The 20,948-nt window shown below is 38.6% G+C and overlaps 1 protein-coding gene across 1 annotated transcript in view; it reads left to right on the top strand.

Moving 5' to 3' along the window:
- Window positions 1-20,948, top strand: part of CCDC141 (coiled-coil domain containing 141) — a 156,079-nt gene that overhangs the window by 99,728 nt on the left and 35,403 nt on the right. Inside the window, exons 9-12 of the mRNA XM_054562630.1 lie at window positions 8,733-8,874; window positions 10,596-10,715; window positions 12,602-12,793; window positions 18,108-18,287. Coding sequence (XP_054418605.1) covers window positions 8,733-8,874; window positions 10,596-10,715; window positions 12,602-12,793; window positions 18,108-18,287 — 634 coding nt within the window. The remainder of the gene's footprint in view (window positions 1-8,732; window positions 8,875-10,595; window positions 10,716-12,601; window positions 12,794-18,107; window positions 18,288-20,948) is intronic.

Raw genomic sequence — 20,948 nt, 5'->3', positions numbered from 1 at the left:
GGGGACTGAACCCACAATTCCAGCATGTCTCCTGACCAGGGATCAAATCCATGACCTTTTGGTCTGCAGGATGACACCCAACCAACTGAGCCACACCAGCCTGGGCAGACTGTTTCATTTTTCATCCTACCTGTACAAGTTGAATTTAAAGCGTCAACACAAGAAATGTCCAAACCTGTAGAGAATTTTTATAAGACTTTATTTGAGCCAAACTGATGACATAGTATGCTTGGGAGCAAGATCTCAAATGTCCTGAATAACAGTTTGCAGTTTCTTTTGTGCATTTGGGATTAAGGAAGGAACATAAAGAAGATTACATGAATGTCAGAGAAAGTAAAGCGGGGAGGGGATTACAGAGCAGTTAAAGATTATGTGCTCTCTTGAGGGTGGTTGTTTTAGAAAAAGGGGCCTGGAAGGGTGGTTCGCATATTAGAAGGGGCGGGGTCTGAAAAGAGGCATCTCAAAGGTGTGTTAACATAGAAGCAAGAAACAATGAACAGGGCTGCTTAAGGCAAAGATAAACCTTTTACTAAAGAAATTATATGCCTGGGCGTGACTGCCCACCGTGACCTGCCCAGTTAGGAATTTATGATCAGATCACCTGTGAGGTTACTTTCTACAGAACCTCTTTTTTGTCCACACAGCATATAAAATAGCTCATCCTGATTGAATGTTTTGCTTTGGTATACCTTTTAAATGTCGTCTGTTTTGCTCTAACACATTATTCCTTTCTTAATGTAAATTCTTCATACTTTGGTATTTGACAGAGAAATAAAAACAGGAGATAATTGGGGTTTTCATTTATGTTGGCTCCCACTATTTCCCTTGGTTGTATTGTGGATGACTATGAACTTAGACACAACATGGTTTATTTTTATTTGTTTATTCCAAAAGTATTATTGAGCCTCTTTTGTACATCAGATACTCCCAAGCCTAATGTTATGATAGGCAAAGTGTCTGCCCTCATGCTGCTTATATTCTTATAGGAAGAAGCATTCATCTAAGAAATAAATCAATAAATAATACACTCTCACACAGCAATGACTATTAAGAAAAAATAAAACAGTGAAATGAGATAGAGAGTAGCTGTGGGGAGGCAATCACTTTAGAGCCTGGAGTCCGTGCAGCCTGTTGGGAGATGAGTGGACCAGGCAGAGCAACAGCCAAGGTGTGACAGGAAGGGCAGTGTGGCGGGGGGAGTGGGAGACAAGGGTGCAGGGCACTAGGCGGGATCAAAGACTTAGGTGGAAATTAGACTGTTCAAATTGTTATCAGCAAGAAGGGCAAACTCTTGTGTACTTTCTAGACATTAACGAACTTAATTCTTAAAAAACCATCCTGTGATACCAGTACTACTGTTATCATTGTCCCTGTTTTGCCAGCAAAGACACGGGGGCACAGAGCAGTTGAGTAACTTGCCCTACTACCTGTCTGTCACATGGCAGTAAGAGGGAGGGCACTTGAATTAGGTCTGAGACGCTATGTTAGGTTGCTAGTTCTCTGTGTACTCCTTTCATTCAACTTTAATGAATAACAAGGAGCCCAGCCACTTAGTGAACATGGAGTCTTATTCTAGTGTGCTTAAAATGTACTCTGCCTACCTTCTAGTTACAAGTCCAGTCTCACCTCCCCTGAAAGCTTTTTCTTCTTTCAGTTTATTTAATTTATTGAACGTGTATATAAGCATCTAATATGATATATCCTCACCAACCTTCAAGGGCAGTCAAATATATATATAAACCTGGTGGTGAATCTCCAGAACCTTACAAACCGCCAGTCAGGGAATGATACGTCGAGGCAGTGCGCTCTAGGCACACGGAAGTCATGGGGACAGTGGGCGTTGGGGCCACCTTTTTCCGGAGAAGGGAGGCATATTCCCAAGTTCCTGATCAGGACAGGACAAGAGAAGGAGTGAGGTTGGAGAGGGCCATTGTTGAATTTCATAATCTAAGATGGGCAAAGGGTCTGCACCCTCCAGCCAAGATGAACAGAATCAGTCCTTAATACACAATCCTTTTTAAATCCCTTTGTATCGGTCAGCTCTGTCTTGTGGTTTCACTTTTCATTCTGTGATGTTCTGAATCATTCCTGAGTTGTTGACTTGGGATGATATCATTTCCTTATCCGTGAAATTGCTGTGTAGGGCTGAAACCCTGTGGGAAACCTGTTTTAGGTCCCTCATCTTAGTACTAACATATTAGGTGACTTGATTTGAAACATCAAGGGACTTGATATGGTATCAAAAGAAAACCTCTATCTTAGTAAAACTTTTTAAGGATCGTAAGTGGAAAACAAACAAAAACAATCCCATCCTCTAACAAAACAAAACAAAGCGACAAAACCAGAAATTTTGCCTAATAGAGTCATTTATGGTTGCATTTTGTAGGAATTCAGCCAGGCATTTAAGGACTTAAAATAGCTGCTTTTAAAAAATGTGATGATGCATTTAGATGGTAAATGTCAGATACTGAAATTTAGAAAAGTACAAAGTTGAGTTCTTATGACAGTGTTAACTCAACCACTTTCCAAATATTTTCATGTCTATGTTATGTTGTTCTTTTCAGAGGCTGAGTAAATGTCATAACTACACCCTGAGCCTGTTGACATCGTCAAGGCTTTTATAATTCTGGAACTCCTAGCATGAAAGGCACTCAAAGTTCACACTTTCCATTACATCTAGGAGTAATTAGATTAGGTTTTTGTAAAACATCTAGGAGCAATTTAACAATATGAACTATTACAATATGAACTTACTGTTAATGATGTGATGTGAAGTAGCAAGAATCCCAAAGTAAGAATCTGGAATTACAGAGTCCGCGGAGGAAGCCTGGCTAAAGGGGCAGAATGGAAGTCTGCCTTGGGTGACTCAGGAGTTGTTTTCTCAGACTAGAGGATTCAGGGGAAAAAGAACACAGAAGAGAGAGAGAGAGAGAAAGAAAGAGAGAGAGAGAAAGAGAGAGAGAGATGTGAGTGGAAATATTTATGATTATAATGCTCATTACAGCTCTGTTTCTAATAATGTGAATCTGAAAACCAACTAAATATTCCCAGAAAATAGGGAAATGTTATAATATTTTAAGAGCAAGGACATCATGAAATATTCTCTGCCCATATCAAAATAGTGGTTTTGAGGAATATTTGAAGACAGAGAGAATCCTCACAAAATAATGTTAAGAGGGCAAAAGTGAGATCCAAGTTGTATACATGGCATCACACTAACTTTGGGGACGGGGGAAGAAGGAGGAAAGAACTGAAAACAGAAAAATTTTTGGAAGGAAATACATTAAAATATATTTTTATATTTTCCAAATTATCCCAAATGAGGATATTTGCCTGTTTAGTTCTTGCTGTACCCTTTTTACCTGAAGATGGATGTCTTTACACATGAACGATTTTTAGCACTTACCTCTTTAAATATTGATTTTCCGCTGTGGTCTCTTCTCCTGGAACTCCTAGTAGCACCCTCAGTCTGTCGTTCAGGTCTCTGAACTTCATATGTTTTATTCCTTTAGCTCTTTATGTTGAATTCTCAGTGAATCGCTCCGATTCATATTCTCTTTTGTTAATTTTCTCTTTGCTTTAATTCACTGATTTTTTTAGTTTTAATAACTGTATTTTTACATTTCTAACTCATTTCTTTCCTATCCAATTTTGTCTTTATTTCTGACTTTTTGTTTCAGGGTTTCTTATTCATTTACTATGGGTGCTGAATTTTCCTTTATCTCTCTGATGATCTCAAATTTACTTATGATAAAGTCATTTTCAGGTTGTTCTATTTGTTTTCATTTCAGATAGAGTACATTTATCTCTTGATTGTTTAGTGTCTTAGGATGTATTTTCCTCATGTGTTTTGAAATTATTTTAGATTGTAGTCTCATCTGGAGTAGGAAGTTTGTTTTTTGGCCTTCCCATAACACCTCCCCTTTTTTGTTGTTGTTGTTTTCTTTTTTGTTCTTTCATCCTTAACAGCTTTGCAGTGACTTCCACCTGAACTCCCAGAGTCTCTAGTCCAGAATCGGTCTCCTGTTGTTTGATCAAGGTCACACTAGCCCCCCGTGGCTCTCAGAGATGCGTTCAGAAAATCAAGTGGGGACTGAGGGGTGATTTCTGACTCCCTGACTGTACATGATTTCTTTGCCCCAATAGCACGCTACAGCATTTTTCAACCTCCTTTTACAAGGAGAGAGAACCCCATCCCTGTTGCTTATTTCAGGTAGAATCCTAGCTACAGTACCCATCACATAGGTCTCTGTGGCCTCATAGGAATGGAAGTCATGGCCGTCTCCGTGTGCATCTGTGTCAGCACCTAGGAGCTCGGTAGCTTCAGCGCCACTTCCTGTTTTCTGTTTCTTCTTTGTTATGTGTATATTAAAGGTGTGTGTGTGTGTGTGTGTGTGTGTGTGTGTGTGAGATATTTATTTGGTGGGAAGGGGTTCCTGATGTGTGTAACTTAAACCAGAAAAAATTAAAAGCATACATTTCATTTGTACAATACAGATGGCACTTTCTCAAAGTAGATGTAAAAACTAGGGAGCGGCGCTTGTTTCCTCCAAAATAAAGATTATAAACATGAAGGGACACAGTTTGGGTCCCTGTCAAAAGAAGCAGCAAGCTAAAGATAAGGAAGATCTATATTTTTCCATTTTCAAAGTATAATTTGTCTGTGGGCAAAAAGAAAAACATGGTCAGCTGATCCCTTCCGATGAGATAGAGTAAGCTGTCAAGTGCTTACCATCTGGTTCAGCTCCTAATCCAGATGGGCTGCCAATAGTAATTTATGAAAGGTTTGAAAGCAACTTGCCGTTCCCAGGAAAGAATCATTAGGATACATTAACATTGGGACTTGCTCCCCTCACCCAGCCCCGGTTTGTGACAGATGCAAAGACAGGACAACTGTTTCCATACAGCAAATAGAACAGTCTATTTTTGAGCCAGAAGTCAGTATGTCTCTGCTCTTTGGAAAGAAAAAAATCCATCATTTTTCTTCCCCTTTCCCTCTCCTCCACTGGCTCACTGAACAAGGGGGAAAATGCTCCCATAATGGAGTTTCTAACAAATGTCTGAAGAAACCTTCACCGTCTGTTATTTCTGAGTATCTGCGATGCGGAAAAGTCAAAGTCAACATCAGGAAAAATCTGATGAACCTCACACTCAGACCACAGTCAGGTACCATCTAATCCATTCTCATAGAGAAAGCTCAAAGGTCAGTCAGCATTTCCCGTGAAACGGTAGAGTCACAGATCCTTAGACCTAGACATCTAGTCCATGGTAGCCCCCTCTCCCACCCCATCAGACATGATCACATGATCAGTGTGGCTTCAGCATGAGAACAAATTGATGACACTTGTTTCAACAAGTTTCTGCTATTCATTCTTAGTTCTTATCCCATCATTTATTTAATATGATTGCAAAATAATAGGACTCATTCCTGAGTGACTTATGGAAATGCAGTCATTTATTTTCAGATCATGTAAGAATTGCTGGCAGAGAGTGAGGTAATATTTTTCCTTTGATCAAACCATCTGCTTTACAGGCTCTGAGGAAATTGCCAGTGTGCATGCTGTGCTATACATGTTGTAAAATGTTGGGGATGTTCAAAAAGAAAGTGTGGAATCAGTGTATAAAATTTCTAACTAAACATGATGGACTCAGGGCGGGTTCTAACCTGCAGATTTGGTTTTCACTAAGAAGGATAGAGAGGGAGTGGCACTCGGATGAGGTGTGTGACAGACACATTCCAGTCAGACCCAGGGAAGAGATTAATGCCAGAACAGCCAGAGATGATCTAGCTGAGGACTTAGGGGGAGGAAAATAGGAGCTGGCTAAGGTAGGCTAGATAATGGAGCAGTTCCCACACTGAGGAAGGGGTGTAAGCCCCAAGTGAGAGTAGAACGCACAGCGCCCAGGCAATAATGCACAGGGAAACAAGGCAATTCAGTCTGTCCCTCTAAGGCTTCAAATAGAGGAGGGAAGTTCCAGTCCACCTAGCTATAAATGCTAAACAATCAAAAAAGAAACCGGGGAGTCTTCTGATAGCCTAAAACTTCGATAAGTGGGCAAAGGGCAAAGTCGTCATTGTTTGGAAACTGTTACTAGTGACATTTTTATACAGTGATTATCCGTGCATGGGTTCTTGTTCCTTAAATTTGTCTTCTCTTCCCTTAAATATTTGTCAAAGTGTGTTTTATTTAACTTGAAAACATTCATTAATCTGCTACTTACAAGGCTATGTGCTCAGGGCTGCAGAGATATATTAATAAAACAAATGTCCTTTCCCTTAAAGAATTTACAATATAATTGATACACATGATAAAGCACAAATCACCCCATAATGAGACCAAATCTCCTAGGTCATTGAAAAATGGAAAATGAATGGTCCTTCCAAAGACAGAAAAAGAGAGATCCCATTTGGTTGGTGGTGATTCATCTAAAGAGCATTATTTTTACAGAAGGAATGCACTAGATTTTGTTTTGTTTCCCCATTTCCTTTCTCCGTGCTGGTACGATGCCCCTCTAGTGGCCACTTCGAAAACCGCAAACAGACGTTGCATTATCTAGAGAAGCCAGCAAATTTCCAGAGCATACTAGCCAAGCTAACCCTGTTTCCATCAACACTCAACTCCAGGGACGGTGAAATTTTAAAGGGAGGATACCCCTGCCCCTCTATCATGTGTTATAGACTCAGAAAAGATACTATGAGGTGGTAAAGAGTGAGGACTCTGAGAGCAGATGCATAGGTTCAAATCCCAGCTCAGCCACTTAACTGTGACCTGGGTAAGTTACTGAGCTTTTCTGTTCCTCAGTTTGCTCATCTGCAAAATTAGATAACAATTATACCCAGATCATAGGGTAGTTATGAAAATTAGGAAAGAGATGGTTTAAAACATGAAAAATAGTGACTTGTCACAGTAAGTACAGTCAAACCTTGCTTTTCTACTGTCTTGGTTCTCAAACAATTTAGTTCTCGACCAAATTGTTCACAGAAAAAAATGTCTTGGTTCTCTAACAAAACTTCAGGCCTTGATTCTCTCCCCAACAACCTTTTCATGCTGATACCTGTGTGAGCAGTCATGCGCCTCTCAGGCCACAAAGGAGGGTCAGTTTTCAAATCGCTTCTCGAACATTTTTACAGAACGAATTAAGCTCCAGAGCCAAGGCTCTACTGATAACCGTGTTTAGAAAATGTATACCCATTTATTTCACAAACTTTTTTCTCTGTGCCATCTTTCTACATTGCTTATTCACTTTTTCGTTTTTATTTATTTTTCTCGTTCCAGATTTCCATATACTATAGAAAACTTGGAACCTATAAGATATAGGACAATTGGGCTTTTAGGTGCTTTTTTAGCGTATAATGTCTCAAAGTCTAAAATGTAGTTAAAATATGATTAACATTACCAATGCACTGCTTTTAAAGAATTTGTGGGCTTATAAGAATTATTTCTAAAATTCTCCTGACTTCTTAATTATACTCTTCACTATCTTTGAGTTATTAATATACAAAACTGATTGTTTTCAATGTCATGTGTGTGTAACAATATGTGTCAGTAATAAGATCCACCCAGTTAAACTTCTCTGGGACTTGAGTGGTACTCACAGTATACACTTGAATCCTGGGCTCATTTGACTAGATTCTCAAGCTGCCTGATGACCTCTCACCTCTTCAGCAGCCTCAACATCATTCCCATGATGCTACTTCACCTCTCAGTCCTTTGGGATCTTGCCCTCATTTCATTACTAATTAAATTCATTTTTACAGAGTCATATATTAATTATTTGAGGTAAAAGTACCAAAATATGTACCTCATTCTAAGATCTTTTTAAACTCTAGGTAATTAAATTTAGGAGTTATCATGTTAATCTTTACTAGTATTTGAAGGAAATGTCTGAGAGGAAGTAAAAGACTTCACCGTCTTACACAGTAGAACAGGCTGTGTCTTAGGAATAGGTTGAAAAGTTAAAGAGGCTTCATTCCATCAGCAGTGTTCTTTCGTTGTCCGTTAGGCCCAAGTTTGAAATGATTAGGAAACTTGCTGATCTGCCTCCAGACTAGAGCAAATGGGGTCCAACTCTAAGCTCATTTATTGTTTTAAAGGCATTTTCATTTTATGAGCTCTAATGTCACTTTCTTATTTCTCAGAAGTCCACACAGGTTTCTTTTTTTATGAACAAGCACATTAGGTTCCTAATTGTTGGTGATAACTTGATTTTCTTCTAATGAATGCCGCCTTGAGCATTCATAATCATCAAGAACAAAGCCCTTAGTGTTACATCAATATTTTACCCTGTTGGATTAGTAAATGTTTTGTTAATTGGCTAATCCACATTTCTATTCAAAGAGCTTCTTTAGATAAATGAAACTTTTAAATAACACCCCCAGGAAAACTCTTGGCAAACAAACTGTGCTTTTGCCATAAGGGTCTTAAAATAGCTTAGAGAAATATTAAAAAGCAAACCTTTAGAGAAGAAGATTAGACCTGGCTATAAAACCCATAACTCATCTTTTCCCTCAGGACTGAGTGACTTAAGCAAAGGAATACAATTTGGTTTTGCTCTTTTCTATACCAGGATGATAGCTACTTAACTTTTTGTATCCTACAACCTGAAGCTTGGTAACTTTTGTCAACTCATGCCTCTCATGAAAGAGCAAGTCTGCATTCCAATGTTCCCCATTGCTGGGGCTTCTCTGTGGGGGTGGAGTAGTAAACTAATAGCTGGCATCTTCCATTCAGCTCTCAGGTGACTGGCGTCCATGAGATGATGGGATGTATTCAGAGACGAGTGGATCACCTGACTGAACAGTGTTCGGCGCACAAGGAATTTGCTCTTAAGAAACAACAATTCACAGCCTCAGTGGAGGGCTATCTAAGAAAGGTAGTTGCATAAAATGTCTCCTCCCTAAGCTACTATTTAGAAGAACTCCTTATTTAGTGATAATAGATGATGTGGCAATTGCAGAATATGGGCCTAAGGGGAGAATAGGGCGTGTGTCTCCTTAGACGTCGCTCAAGTTCCCCATTAGGTTTTATCATTGAACAGAACAGAGGTGCAGTTCACTGTTGCTCATCAACCATCCCGGCCCCAGGTTGCCAAACTGTTTATATAATCCAACTCCCCACCAACCCTGAACACGCATGCACAAAGGCAGTCCTCGCTTTGTGCAGAACTGTGTTAACTGAACCACATGCATATTTTGATGGTGTCCTTGATTTACATGATTCTCAGCATGGCTCCAGTATGCACAGGTTTGAGTTAACATGGTGGCATACAACATGAGGACATTAGATTGATACAGAAAATGATGTGTTTCTCCGGTTCCCAGAGTAAATCGCCATTATTGTATGTTATTGAACCAGGCCAGTGCCATGAACACGGTCATTCTGAACCCTAGCACACATGTGCAAGTCCTTTCCACAAAGGGAATAGACCAGCTGGGTATGGGAGAATTTTATTTTCTCTTTCAAAGACACTGTTTGACTAAATAAAATATTACTTATCTGTAGGTGGGGCACCTAGCAAAAACTTGTAATAGCTCAATGACATTAGTGCTGATGAATCCCATTGCATAGATTGGGTCTCAAATTTTTAATGACATTTTTATGTGAAAAATGGATTTATATGCCTGACTTAAAACAAGCAGAGTTAGTAGACTTCGCGGGAGAGGTTATTAGATAATCGTGTCTCTATTTAAATTGCTTCCCCACCTGTTATTGATCCAGAAACTTGGGAATCTGAACCTTGTTCTGATGCCTGAGTCCAGGGAGATTCCAAATATGGTGGCAGCTGTGGAGCCACATTCCCTGGAGCTTGGGAGTCAGGCTAATTTGGTGGTGGTGGAAACACAGTAGGAACTCAAACAGCTGTTGCAATTGTCTCACTGCCAACTTAGAACCAACTTGACTCTGGGAAGTATGGACTCTAGTTGGAGCCCAGGATGAAGACAGTACCTGGAATGGAATAGAACCTTTAAAGGTCACTTTATTCATTGATTCATATATACTGAGTATTCAGTATATATATACAATATATCCTTTTACATTCATCAGTTAAGTCACCTAAGTGTGTTCCTGTGTTTTATTATCACATGTATGGGGTTTGGTGCTGCCCGAGGGTCCCCCAGCCCTAAAAAGAGCAACCCATAAGGTGATCTAATACCCAGGCCCTAGACCTCTACTTCAGACTGTGCCTGAAAATTGGGCCCCATTCAACTGACAGTGGATGATTGTGAGTTAATTAACCAGATAAATTCATCTCTGCTCATGTGTTGGCAAGTGCATTATCCTTTCTAGATAATACAGATAATAAGTTCTTAGAGGGCATGGATGATTGCTTTTATCTCATTGCTGTTAATAAAAAGGATATTTTAAAATATATACCTTCTGCTGGTGGGGTCAGTAATGTTATCTCATATGAAGAGCAGCATTATTAATTTAAATATAAAATTCTAAAATATTTAAAACTATTTTTAGATTAATACTTATATATTAGAGTATAATGGGAATATAGAGAGTAGTATTTACCTTTTCTATGCATATGCAGATACATATATGCAAATACACATTACTAAGGCTACAATATATTCTTTTTTCCTAAAGGTGGAAATGTCAATTCAGGAAATCAGTCCAGTACTTTCCAATGCAATGGATGTTGGTTCCAGCCTTTCTGAGTCAGAGAAGATTTTGAGTAAATATCTGGAACTAGATATCCAAGCTAAGGTAAATACAATATGAATTATTATTATGGTTATGATTTTGTAAAGATGATTCCTTTATATTCAGTAGCTATAAAACTTAATCCTAGTTTACTTGAAAGTTGAAATTCTAAATTAATATTATGGCAAATAATGACTTAAAAACTCCTACTCTTCTGTTTATTTCAATAATTTATATTTATATGTGCACTAATGAGGGGTTTTGAGCTCACTGTAACTCAACATCCTAGTTTGGCATTAAACACTCATTTGGTCCCATTTCCTGTCCTGAAAGATATTAGCAAGTCCTTCTGGGGTCCCAGAGGGGACAGAGAGAGTGCTTTTATGACTACTTGTGATTTTCTGCTGGAGTAAGTTACAAAAGAAAATTACCAGAAGCGTTAGTACAATATCCCAGGATGCAAATCTTGTTTGCACACTAACGCTTCAGGGACGGAAATTGCCCTCCTCCCCCTAACACCTTCTCTAGTCCCCTTTCACCCCTTTCACGTGGGACTTGGGTTCAAATATTCCTGCTGGCAGCTCCGAACCTGCACTGAGTCCAGCCGGACCCAGCAGGTGTGCAGGAAAGCTGAGTCAAGAGTCTCCCCCGGCTCGGCTCGCCAAAGCCCACAGGAAATGGCTGTGCCTTCCATCAGTTCTCAGCAGAGAGGCCCTCTTAGCAGAAGCATCCCCAGCCAAAGCTCCCAGAAAAACCCATTTTTAAATGTTTTTTAAAATTCATTATTTAAAATGTTTACATACATTATATATTATACTCGTATATATGGTGACGGAAGGTGGTTTGACTTTGGGTGTAATACACAGATTTTTTATCATAGAAATGTACATCTGAAACCTACATGATCCTATTAACCAATGTCACCCCAATAAATTTAATTTAAAAAATAATAAAACCAATAGCCTAAACCTTATAGACTATAATGTTATCAAATAAAGTTAGACTCAGATAAAAAAATAAAATAAAATGTTTATAATAAAATGTATGTCTGAATTCATTATTTTTATTCCAAAATTTTTAGAATTAGGGAAGAAATTGCATGGGAGAAACTCCCTTCATTCTCTTTCCGCAAGTGCTGTCTGGAAGCAGCACTTGTAAATTAAAATTACCATCATTCAGCAGAGGACTGGGGAAGCATATTAAATACAAGTAGGGAAGCAAATGAGAATGAAGCTTTTTTTCTTTCATTTTTGCTTGATTCCTAGCTTGGTATCACATGAAATTTCACATGGCTCTTTCTATGGCAATTGTATATGTAATGCATATAAAATTACTCATTCATTTAATCAGTGATTAGATTTCACATGCCAGAAATTGCACTTAAAATAAAACATAGGAGAGCAACCCTAAACAAGTCAAATTCACTGACCCTTCAGGCTATTTAGACCTCATATGTAACACTTCCCCTACATTTGTTTAAAAGTTCTTCTAGATAGAAATTCAAATAAGACTGTATAATCAATGTCATTTTTTATAAATTAAAAAATGAGCAATTTATATAAATTTGCCATATTGTATATAAAAATTAATTTAAGAATTTGCTAGGGCTATTGTTAATTTCAAAAAAATTCTGATATATAATTATTTTATTTAAGTCATTTAAAGTATTTTTGCCATTTTGTTTTACCAACTTTCACACCAAACAACTTTTCTTCTATTTGTAACACAAAATTTAGAATACTCTAAATAAGAAGTGTAGCTGATAGAGTGAAATAATAATTTGAGATGGTTTTCATTTTAAGACACTATTTTTTTTTTAATTTTATTGAGAAGAGTCTTGGTACAAGTTCAATTAATACTCGTAATAGATGGATGTGCAGAAGGTAATGAAATGTGAATGTTCATGATTCCCCTGTCAGCTTCTGGCCCTCTGTGCTTTGCTTTCATAGGAAATATCACATGAATTAGAAGCAGCTGCAAAACTTATGACAGAGAAAAATGAATTTGAACCTGATGAAGTGCCATCGTTTTCTTTTAAAGCTAAATGGCTAGAGGAAGAGTTAAACATACTCAGCCAAAGCATCAGCTCCAGGTCACAAGTCTTGCAAACCTATGTGGCATTTCTAAAGTCATCAGAGGAGGTATGGTACCTATGTGCTGGCCTTTATCAACAAGGTGGCCTCTGCCTGTGTTCCTGCATTCTGTGGGGATGGAATCCCTGGCGTGTGGTTCTATATCCTCCACCCCGGAGCATGTACTCACTTATAAGCCCTTTATTCACCAAGGCACCATACAAACCCTAAAACAGTAAGTGGTTTTACTAAAATGTGATATAAGTATATATGTGTAGATACACACAAAAATAAGTGGTTGTGTTGGAACACTCTTACTATGGCCCCAAAATTTACACTATCCTAATCACAGAACAAAACTATTTAAAAATAAGTCATCTCCTTAACCGTGGATCTCTTTGAAGTCTCAGGCAATTCACGTGGCTCATTTAAAATACACAGAATCTGAAATGACACTTTTGGGTCCATTCTTAGATCTGTCTCGTTTTGTTTTGTTCTTTTAAATTCTCACCTGAGGATATGTTTTTATTGATTTTATAGAGAGAGAAAAAGAGCGAGAGAAAGACATTGACGTGAGAGAGAAACATTGATCAGTTGCCTCCTGTATGAGCCCCAACAGGGGATCAAACCTGCAACCTATGTATGTGCCCTGACTGAGAATTAAACCTGCAACCGTTTGGTGTATGGGAAGATGCTCCAACCGAGTCACCTGGCCAGGGCATATTTGTCTTGTCTGATGCCTTTTAACAAGTTGCGTCAGAGAGCTTCTTCTGAGGCACTGTTTTGACAGGGTTGTACTAGACAATCTGTGAATTCCTTCTAGTAGTAGACTAGGGTTCTATCTCTCAAAGGTCCCGGTTTCTTGAAGATATTATTATGAGAAAAGTACTGAGGTCCCAGTGCATCCAGGTGCATGCAAATCACCCATCATTCCAGATGGCAGGCGCTGGTTTAGTGGGAGGTGGAGCCAGCAAGGTCACTCAGGGGTAAAGCCAAGCAAAGTTAGGTAGCTTGCTAGAGTCCTCCCTTCTCACTCCCACGCTCCCCGTGCTCCCGCCCGACCTCGCACCCTCACCATCCGGCCTTCCCACATTTCCTCTGTCCACTCTCTGTCGGTAATATTCCGAGTTCTTGCCCCTGTGCAGGGAAGGCATGGCCAGACCCTGGAAATCTCAGGTAACCGCTACCTCCTTTCTACATCTTTACTCCACCTTTTGTCATTTCTGTCATTTAGCCCCAAATTTTCATGGTTCAGCAGAGCTATTACAACTGACAGGATTATCCTGTTGATGAATTTTTTTTTTTTTCAGAATTTGAAATGGTGGAAAAGGTACAGAGCAGAGTTCATTTTTTGCATCTTTATTGCCAAAAATGCACCTTGTTGGCTTCTGGTTCAGTATCTACTTCCATGAAACACGCTTGCCTCCAGAGCTTTGGGTTTAAGGCTAAACGTTTAGCTTTGCAAACAACACTTTCTCAGAAGGACCTTGTGTCCTTTCATCTTCCCAGCTTTCACTTCATCTGTTTTCCTATCTGGCAGTGCCTTCCGTCCTGCTAATCTCAGCAGAGCTCTCCCGGTCACTCTCCTTCCCCTCAGGTTTTCCCTCTTCCCTCAGCAGCTCCTGGTTCCTCATTTGCATTCCACTCTCTGTGCCCTCAAGCTCCCGCCTCCACCCTGACTCACCCTGTCAATTCCCAATATTACATCAATCCAACACTCAGTTCTCTCAACTTTACTTTGCAAGCTTCCAGATGCTCCTGCAGAAAATCATGCAATTGGGCTGATCGGTGCTGTTACAAAGCTATGGGTCTCTGCCTCAGCTGGGTCCCCCGTATGCTACTGGAGCCCACTCAATAGCAATTTTGAAACATCTTACACCAGTTTCCATCCTTTACTCTCAGCCAGTGCTCTCACCTCACATCTGACTGGAAGAAAGTATGAGGCCATTTAGCCTAACTGCCTTGACTTCCTTAGATTTCCAGACCAAACGATCCATTCACTGCTCCTCCACCGTGACCAATAAAGTGAAGTCCCTACTTCTGACCAGCACCAAGCGGAAACCAATCCCTCCCTGTATGTTTCCACTTCCTTCCGAATCTAGTTCTGCCAGCCTCCTCTAATGTTTCACCTCTGCTTTTTCTATTACTTCCTTCCCTTTGGTCTCCAGTTATGCCCAAATGGTCTTGCCCTCATGAAAGCAACCACTCTATAATTTTTCTTCCCTTCACAGCTGGACTTTGGCAATGGGGAGATGACATTTCTTGTCTCTACTAGCTCATCCTCTCCAGTCCTCATCCCACAGCAGTTTAGCTTATTTCCTTTTTTAATCCTGCTGTCTGCTACCTCTTCATTCCACTGAAAATGTCTTTATAAGCTACATAATGATTGACAAATGAAATGGTCTACTTTCAGTCTTCAACCTGCTTAATCTCTCTGCCACATTTATTTAATCCTGTTATTCGTACCTCTTTTGGCCTAAAAAAAAGAACAGACTTTTTGAGGTATAATTTACATAGCATAAAATTCATCTTTTGGAATACAGTGATTTTTATTAATTTATTGGTTTGTGCAACCATCCTCGCCCTCGAGTTTTAGAAGCCCCAGCCCCGCAAAGAGCCACGGTGTGCTTTTTCAGTCCATCTTGGTTTCCACGCATGCAAACACTGGTCAGCTTTCTATCTCTGTGGGTTTGCCTTATTTGGATATTTCACATCATTAAGTGGAATCGCTCTGTCTACTTCTTTATCTGTTCCTTCTCTCTTTTCCTAATTCAGTTCTCTGTTCCTGAAGTGTAGTGGGTCCCAGAGACCTTGCCTATGCTCTCTCTACATTGTACACACTTTTCCTAAAAAGTTTACACACAGCACCACCTATGGTTTCAGTTCACCAATAACTGAAAAATGGTTCCTCAGCCCCAGCACTTCTGAGCTCCAAACCAATGCTTTCAACTGCTAATCATACCAATTACCTAGGTATCCTGTGAGCTCCTGAAAGTCGCCAAACACCACCCATTATCTGTTCCTCAAACGTGTTTTCTTCTGTACTCTGCTGTTGGGTTAATGACCCCGTCGCCTTTCAGAAGCCCTACGTAGAAGCGTCTGAGCCTCTCAGTATACATTTATTTTGTGCCAGGCCCTGTGTTTTTCATTCCTGATTTAATTTAATCTGTACAACACCTCTGTGTTGACTTACTAATGTGCTGTTTTACAAATGAGGCAAACTGAGGCTCTGAGAAGTTAGGTATATGAGATTAAACAGCTGGTGAACATTAAAACTGGAATTTAATCCCCAATCTCCTCTCATTTGTTTTTTCCTATTTCAAAGACCATGCTATCCAATGTCGGTCCCCCTCCTCTCCATGTGCGCCATCCCTTCCTCGGTTTAGGTCCCCATTGTCTTAAAGAAGTTGCCTCTGCCTGATCTCTCTGCCTCTTATAATTCTCCCCTTTCACTCCTCCTTTCAAAAATGGTCATTCTAAGGCAAATTTAATCATGTTGCCTCCTGAAATTCAAGCAATTTGAAAATGTAATTTTGTGAAGCAAGCTGTAAATAACACATCAAAAATGGATAAAGTATTAAAGTTTATCATTAATTCACTCAAAAAATAAACTAGTTCAGATTCAAGGGAATTCCTATAATGACAGCATTCTCACTTGCCTTCAACGAGGCTTTTGGTGGAAAACCTGGATGAATTAAGGTTTATGTTTTGAGAATTGCACCAGACTGACAGCTGATCAAATTGACACCCCAGCCTGTAGTGCGCAGTCCTGTTGAAGCACTGATGAGTCTCAGGCTGATTCTGAGTAACTGTGATAGTTCGTGAGAATGTGTCATAGCCTGCTGGTTACAGTAGACAACGAATTGAAGCCTGCAGGCGAGGTTTTTCTCAGCACAATTATCCCTCTAGTCTCCTTCTTACCACTCAGCCTGTGCAACCTGAACTTCACCCACAGTAAGATCATTTATCAAGCTCTGAATCAGCCAGTATCTCCACACTTACACTTCACACATGTTATTCCTTCCACTTAGGATCCCCTTTGCTATTCGCTTTTATTCTGGACAATTCTGAAAGACACAAATCAAATGCCTGTTTTGGGAAGTCCTTCTCTATTTACTCATTGTAGAGCTGGTGGTCCCTCTGCAGTGTGCACAGTGTGTATGTTGTCCTTGTGTTGCAATAACTTGCTTTTGATTATCTTTCTTCCAGAACTATCTTTGGGAACCCAAGGAAATAAATGCTTAGTTCTTAATAGGAAATCTTAGAAAACTCAATGAAGGAGGTAGCATTTTAAGTAGCTCACAAAGGATGAGTAGGAGCACAAAACTGAGGAAAGATTATTCTGGGCTGAGGAAACAAACATCAGCAAAATAGGGCCAGGAATAAATGGAATATGGGAAATGAGGAGAGCACTCCCATTTCTCAGTGCCATTTGCAGGATCTCCTATTAAGTTCCTTTAAATTAAGAATGTTGTTAAAGTCTTTAAAATACAGCGACTAACCACTGCCTGAAGTTTCTCACCCTGTTTAGGTTGATTTTGGTAGTTATGAGCTCTTTGAGTCTTGTCTTCATAGGCCACTAACTATTGTTCAAAATACATAAGAACCTGTGTCAAAGTTTTTGACTATTTCTACATCAGTTAATTACATGTTCATCTTTAGTTCTATAGGCACATTTGATTTTATGTAAGCTCTTTCTAAAGAGAGTGATTGAAAATAATCTGGTGCTGCTTACATTGGTTAGCAAATGAAAAAATATAGTTCTAAGGAGGTGAAGTAATATACCTCAATAAGGCCTTAGCCATGAAAGCAGTTTAATATTAATATTTGTACAGAAAATTAGTAGTTATTTGTACTCTCATTCTGGCTTATAACTGATTCAAGCAAATTGTGATTTACTAAAATTTTTTCACTGATTCACATTTCTTATTTCCTTGATTACATACAAATATGTGTACATATATATGTATATATATATGGCTTTCTTCTGAATTATAAAACTCAGCTTTAAATAGACCCATACCAATATTTGAAATCAACTGTCCCCAGTTGCAAAACATATGTATATATAAAATACATAAACATGATTTGGGTTAGAGTAAATAGGTCTTATAGGTAATAAGCTCATTAGCTCAATTTACTACCCAGTGATAGTACTGTCTGTAAACAACCTAGATAGATTTTCAGTAAATTGACAATATTTAATAATTATTTAAAGCGTTCTGAAATTTAGTTCATATTTTATTTTTGTATAGGCTTCTACTGGAATCTAGTGTCATTTTTCTTTAAAAATGTCTTTAAGTGTTCTTATCTGGCATTTATATTCTCTCTCCCCTCTGTCTCTCTCTGTCTCTCCCCCCCACCGTCCCCCTCTCTCTCTCAGGTAGATGAGCAGTGCCAGCGCCTGAAGGAGTTCTACCGAACTACAGACCCACGGCGGGAAGAGGACACCGCAGAAGCCAAGCATCGGTCTGACTCAGCTGAGAGGCAGTGGAAGCTCTTTCTGAAGAGGAGTTTTTTACTGCAAGACCTAGGACTTGAGTTCCTTAATTTAATGAATATGGTGAGAATGACATTATGAGAGTTACACTATCTGCAAGGATTACTTGTCAAAGTCAAAATCATAAATTTAAAAGTTCAGCTATCACTTAATCAGCAGCGTGAGTTTAGAAAGTTCTGTAAAAGTGTCATTCAACCTCAAGCAGTGCTGAAGACCAGCATTTCTACGTTTATTGAGTCCTAGACTTCTCATAAGTTTATAACATGGAGGTTTTAGCTGTCTAGAAGAAAGAGTAACTATAATCCAAATGCATCATTTTTATTAATACGTAGAAGTTCACTCAAAAGTTCTAAGTTATGTTGGGAATATGCAACAAGGTCCAGTGGCTCAGGTCAATGTCTAGGATGAATTTTGATCTTGAATGATTTCTTACTATAGCAGATCTTTTTATAGTAAAGTTCCATTATATTTAGAAATGTTCCCTAACTTTAGTTCCACTTATATCTGTAAAATATTCTAGAATCCTTCTATCAACTTCTCACCCACATTAAGTTCTCTTGAGAATTCTTAAAAGATGGTTAATCCACTTCTCTTTTAATACCTCAAATGTCTTCCTAATGAAACTGCTCATTCCATTGTTAGAAAACACCAGCTGCTAGAAAACATTTTTTAAAACACTAAATCAAATCTGACTTCATATCTGGTTATAACCCTCTGTAGCTACACAAGAGAGGAGGGAAAGTACTCCCATTTATTTTTCTCTTATACATGAAAGTCCTTCAGACATTGAAAATAGTTGCTATATCAAATCTGAGTCTTTTCTGCAGCAAACCACATGAAAATCCTTTCTATAATTTAGGAGTAGCTTCATTTTTCTCTCCATCCTGATCCTTCCTCCCAGAAATTTCTATGGTTTATCAAAATCGTTCATAAAATGTAACCAAAAAGCAAAGTACAACTGCAACAAAGAGTACAACAAAGGGACATTATTCTTTACCAATGAGACCTAAGATGATGCATTCATTTTTAGCCATGATTTCACATTGCTGATTCATATTAAGCTTGTGATTGAATAAACTCTCATGCATTTTTGTTACAATTCCCACCAAGCTAGGTCTCTCCCATTTTATATTTGTGTCAGCTATTTATCTTTTACGTATAAATGTGGACCTTTATATTTACCCCTATTTAGTGTTATTTCATTCATTTCCACCCATGATTCCATCTCATAAAACTAATTTCGTATCTGCTGTCTAACATATTAGCCCTCTTTCCTGCTTTTAATTCTACCCCTATCTAACGTCCTACGCCTTGCATAAAAATAATTTGGCAGAAATCAGGTTGACTCGGAGTGATCAAAGGATTCTTTTCCAAACTGCTCACAAACTTCTTGATCAACGATGAACTTATTGCACTGGTTTTCATTGTAAAGCTTTCCAGTCTATAGTCTGTGTAGCCCAGCCTTTTCTCCCCTTTGCGAGTCAAAGCATTTTTCTTTCTCTGATTCTCTGGCCCTTCACCTATTTTTTTGTAGCTGTGCAAAGATAACTGACATCTACAATTTTCTTAGTACCTGGAGATGTGATTAATCTCAGTTTGGAGCCTGAATTCATTTAGAAGAGTTAGGTTCTGTCTAACTACCTCATCTACTTTCAGCTGCAATTTTCTCTTTATCTTCTTTGTTTTTTAGCTCAAGGCCTAGGGCTTGAGTTCCTTAATGTTATAAATATAGTGAGAATGACATCATCTTCTTTGTTTCAACCTTTGTTGTTTAAAAGGCCATTCTTGTTCAATTTGTGAAGAAACAAAATATACATTAAACAGTTCTAATATATCTTATACTATCTTTAAGAATCACAGCATACTCGCTAAGCAGTTTGCCCATGTTCTTATGTTATACAGGTGCTTGTAAAAAACAATTAAGTAATTTTTAATGTGGAACATTTAGGCCTTGTATTATCTATCTACCTACCTATCATCTATTGTTTCCATTTTTACTTTGTTCAGTATATATTCTTCCATCTCTTGATTGTGTACTTCTCTGATTTGCAATCATAAGAGAATTTAAATGTTTGCAAACTGCATTTTTTGCCCATTACTAACTTCATTTCAGGACTTTTATTTTCCAGGTCTGAAGATTCCATTTGGCTCTTTTTTATTAGATATCAATTGCTGATGAAATTCTCTTTCTTGTTCTCTCCTTCTCCACCTTTGCTATACTTTTTTAACTATATTAATCATGGACATTTTAAAGTGCATGTCAGCTAATTCGTACATCTGGACCTGGAGTTGTTTCTACTGTCTACTGTTTCTCTTCCTTTCCAGTCCTGTGGCCCTATCTTGGCAGGAGTAATACAAATTTATCAGATGTCAGGCATTGTTTTAAAAATGTATGTTTTACTACTGTCATAATATAAATTCCTCCTTATTGATAAGAATTACGATTCACATAATAGTTACCATTATTGGTTCAGTAACATTCTGAGATAAATGGTTGGTAAAGGAAATAAAACATATTTTTACTTCTCTTCCTATCTTTTGGACTGGTAGGCTTTTAAACAGACATTGTTGTTGAAATGTGGTCACCAGTTTGGCGTGAAGAAGGGAAGATGCCAGCTGGCATCACCTGCTGAGTGTTCTGCTCTTGATTGGGGTGCCGTGGCCCATGTTTTCAAGCTGGAAATTGAAAATTTTTCAGTTCATCTAAAAGTCATCAAGATGGGA

This window comes from Pteronotus mesoamericanus, unplaced genomic scaffold, assembly GCF_021234165.1.
Source record: "Pteronotus mesoamericanus isolate MK-2021 breed Mesoamerican mustached bat unplaced genomic scaffold, CSHL_Meso_final scaffold_651, whole genome shotgun sequence".
Taxonomy (NCBI): domain Eukaryota; kingdom Metazoa; phylum Chordata; class Mammalia; order Chiroptera; family Mormoopidae; genus Pteronotus; species Pteronotus mesoamericanus.
Note: the sequence above shows the minus strand (reverse complement) of the source record. Positions and strands in the feature narration are given on the sequence as shown.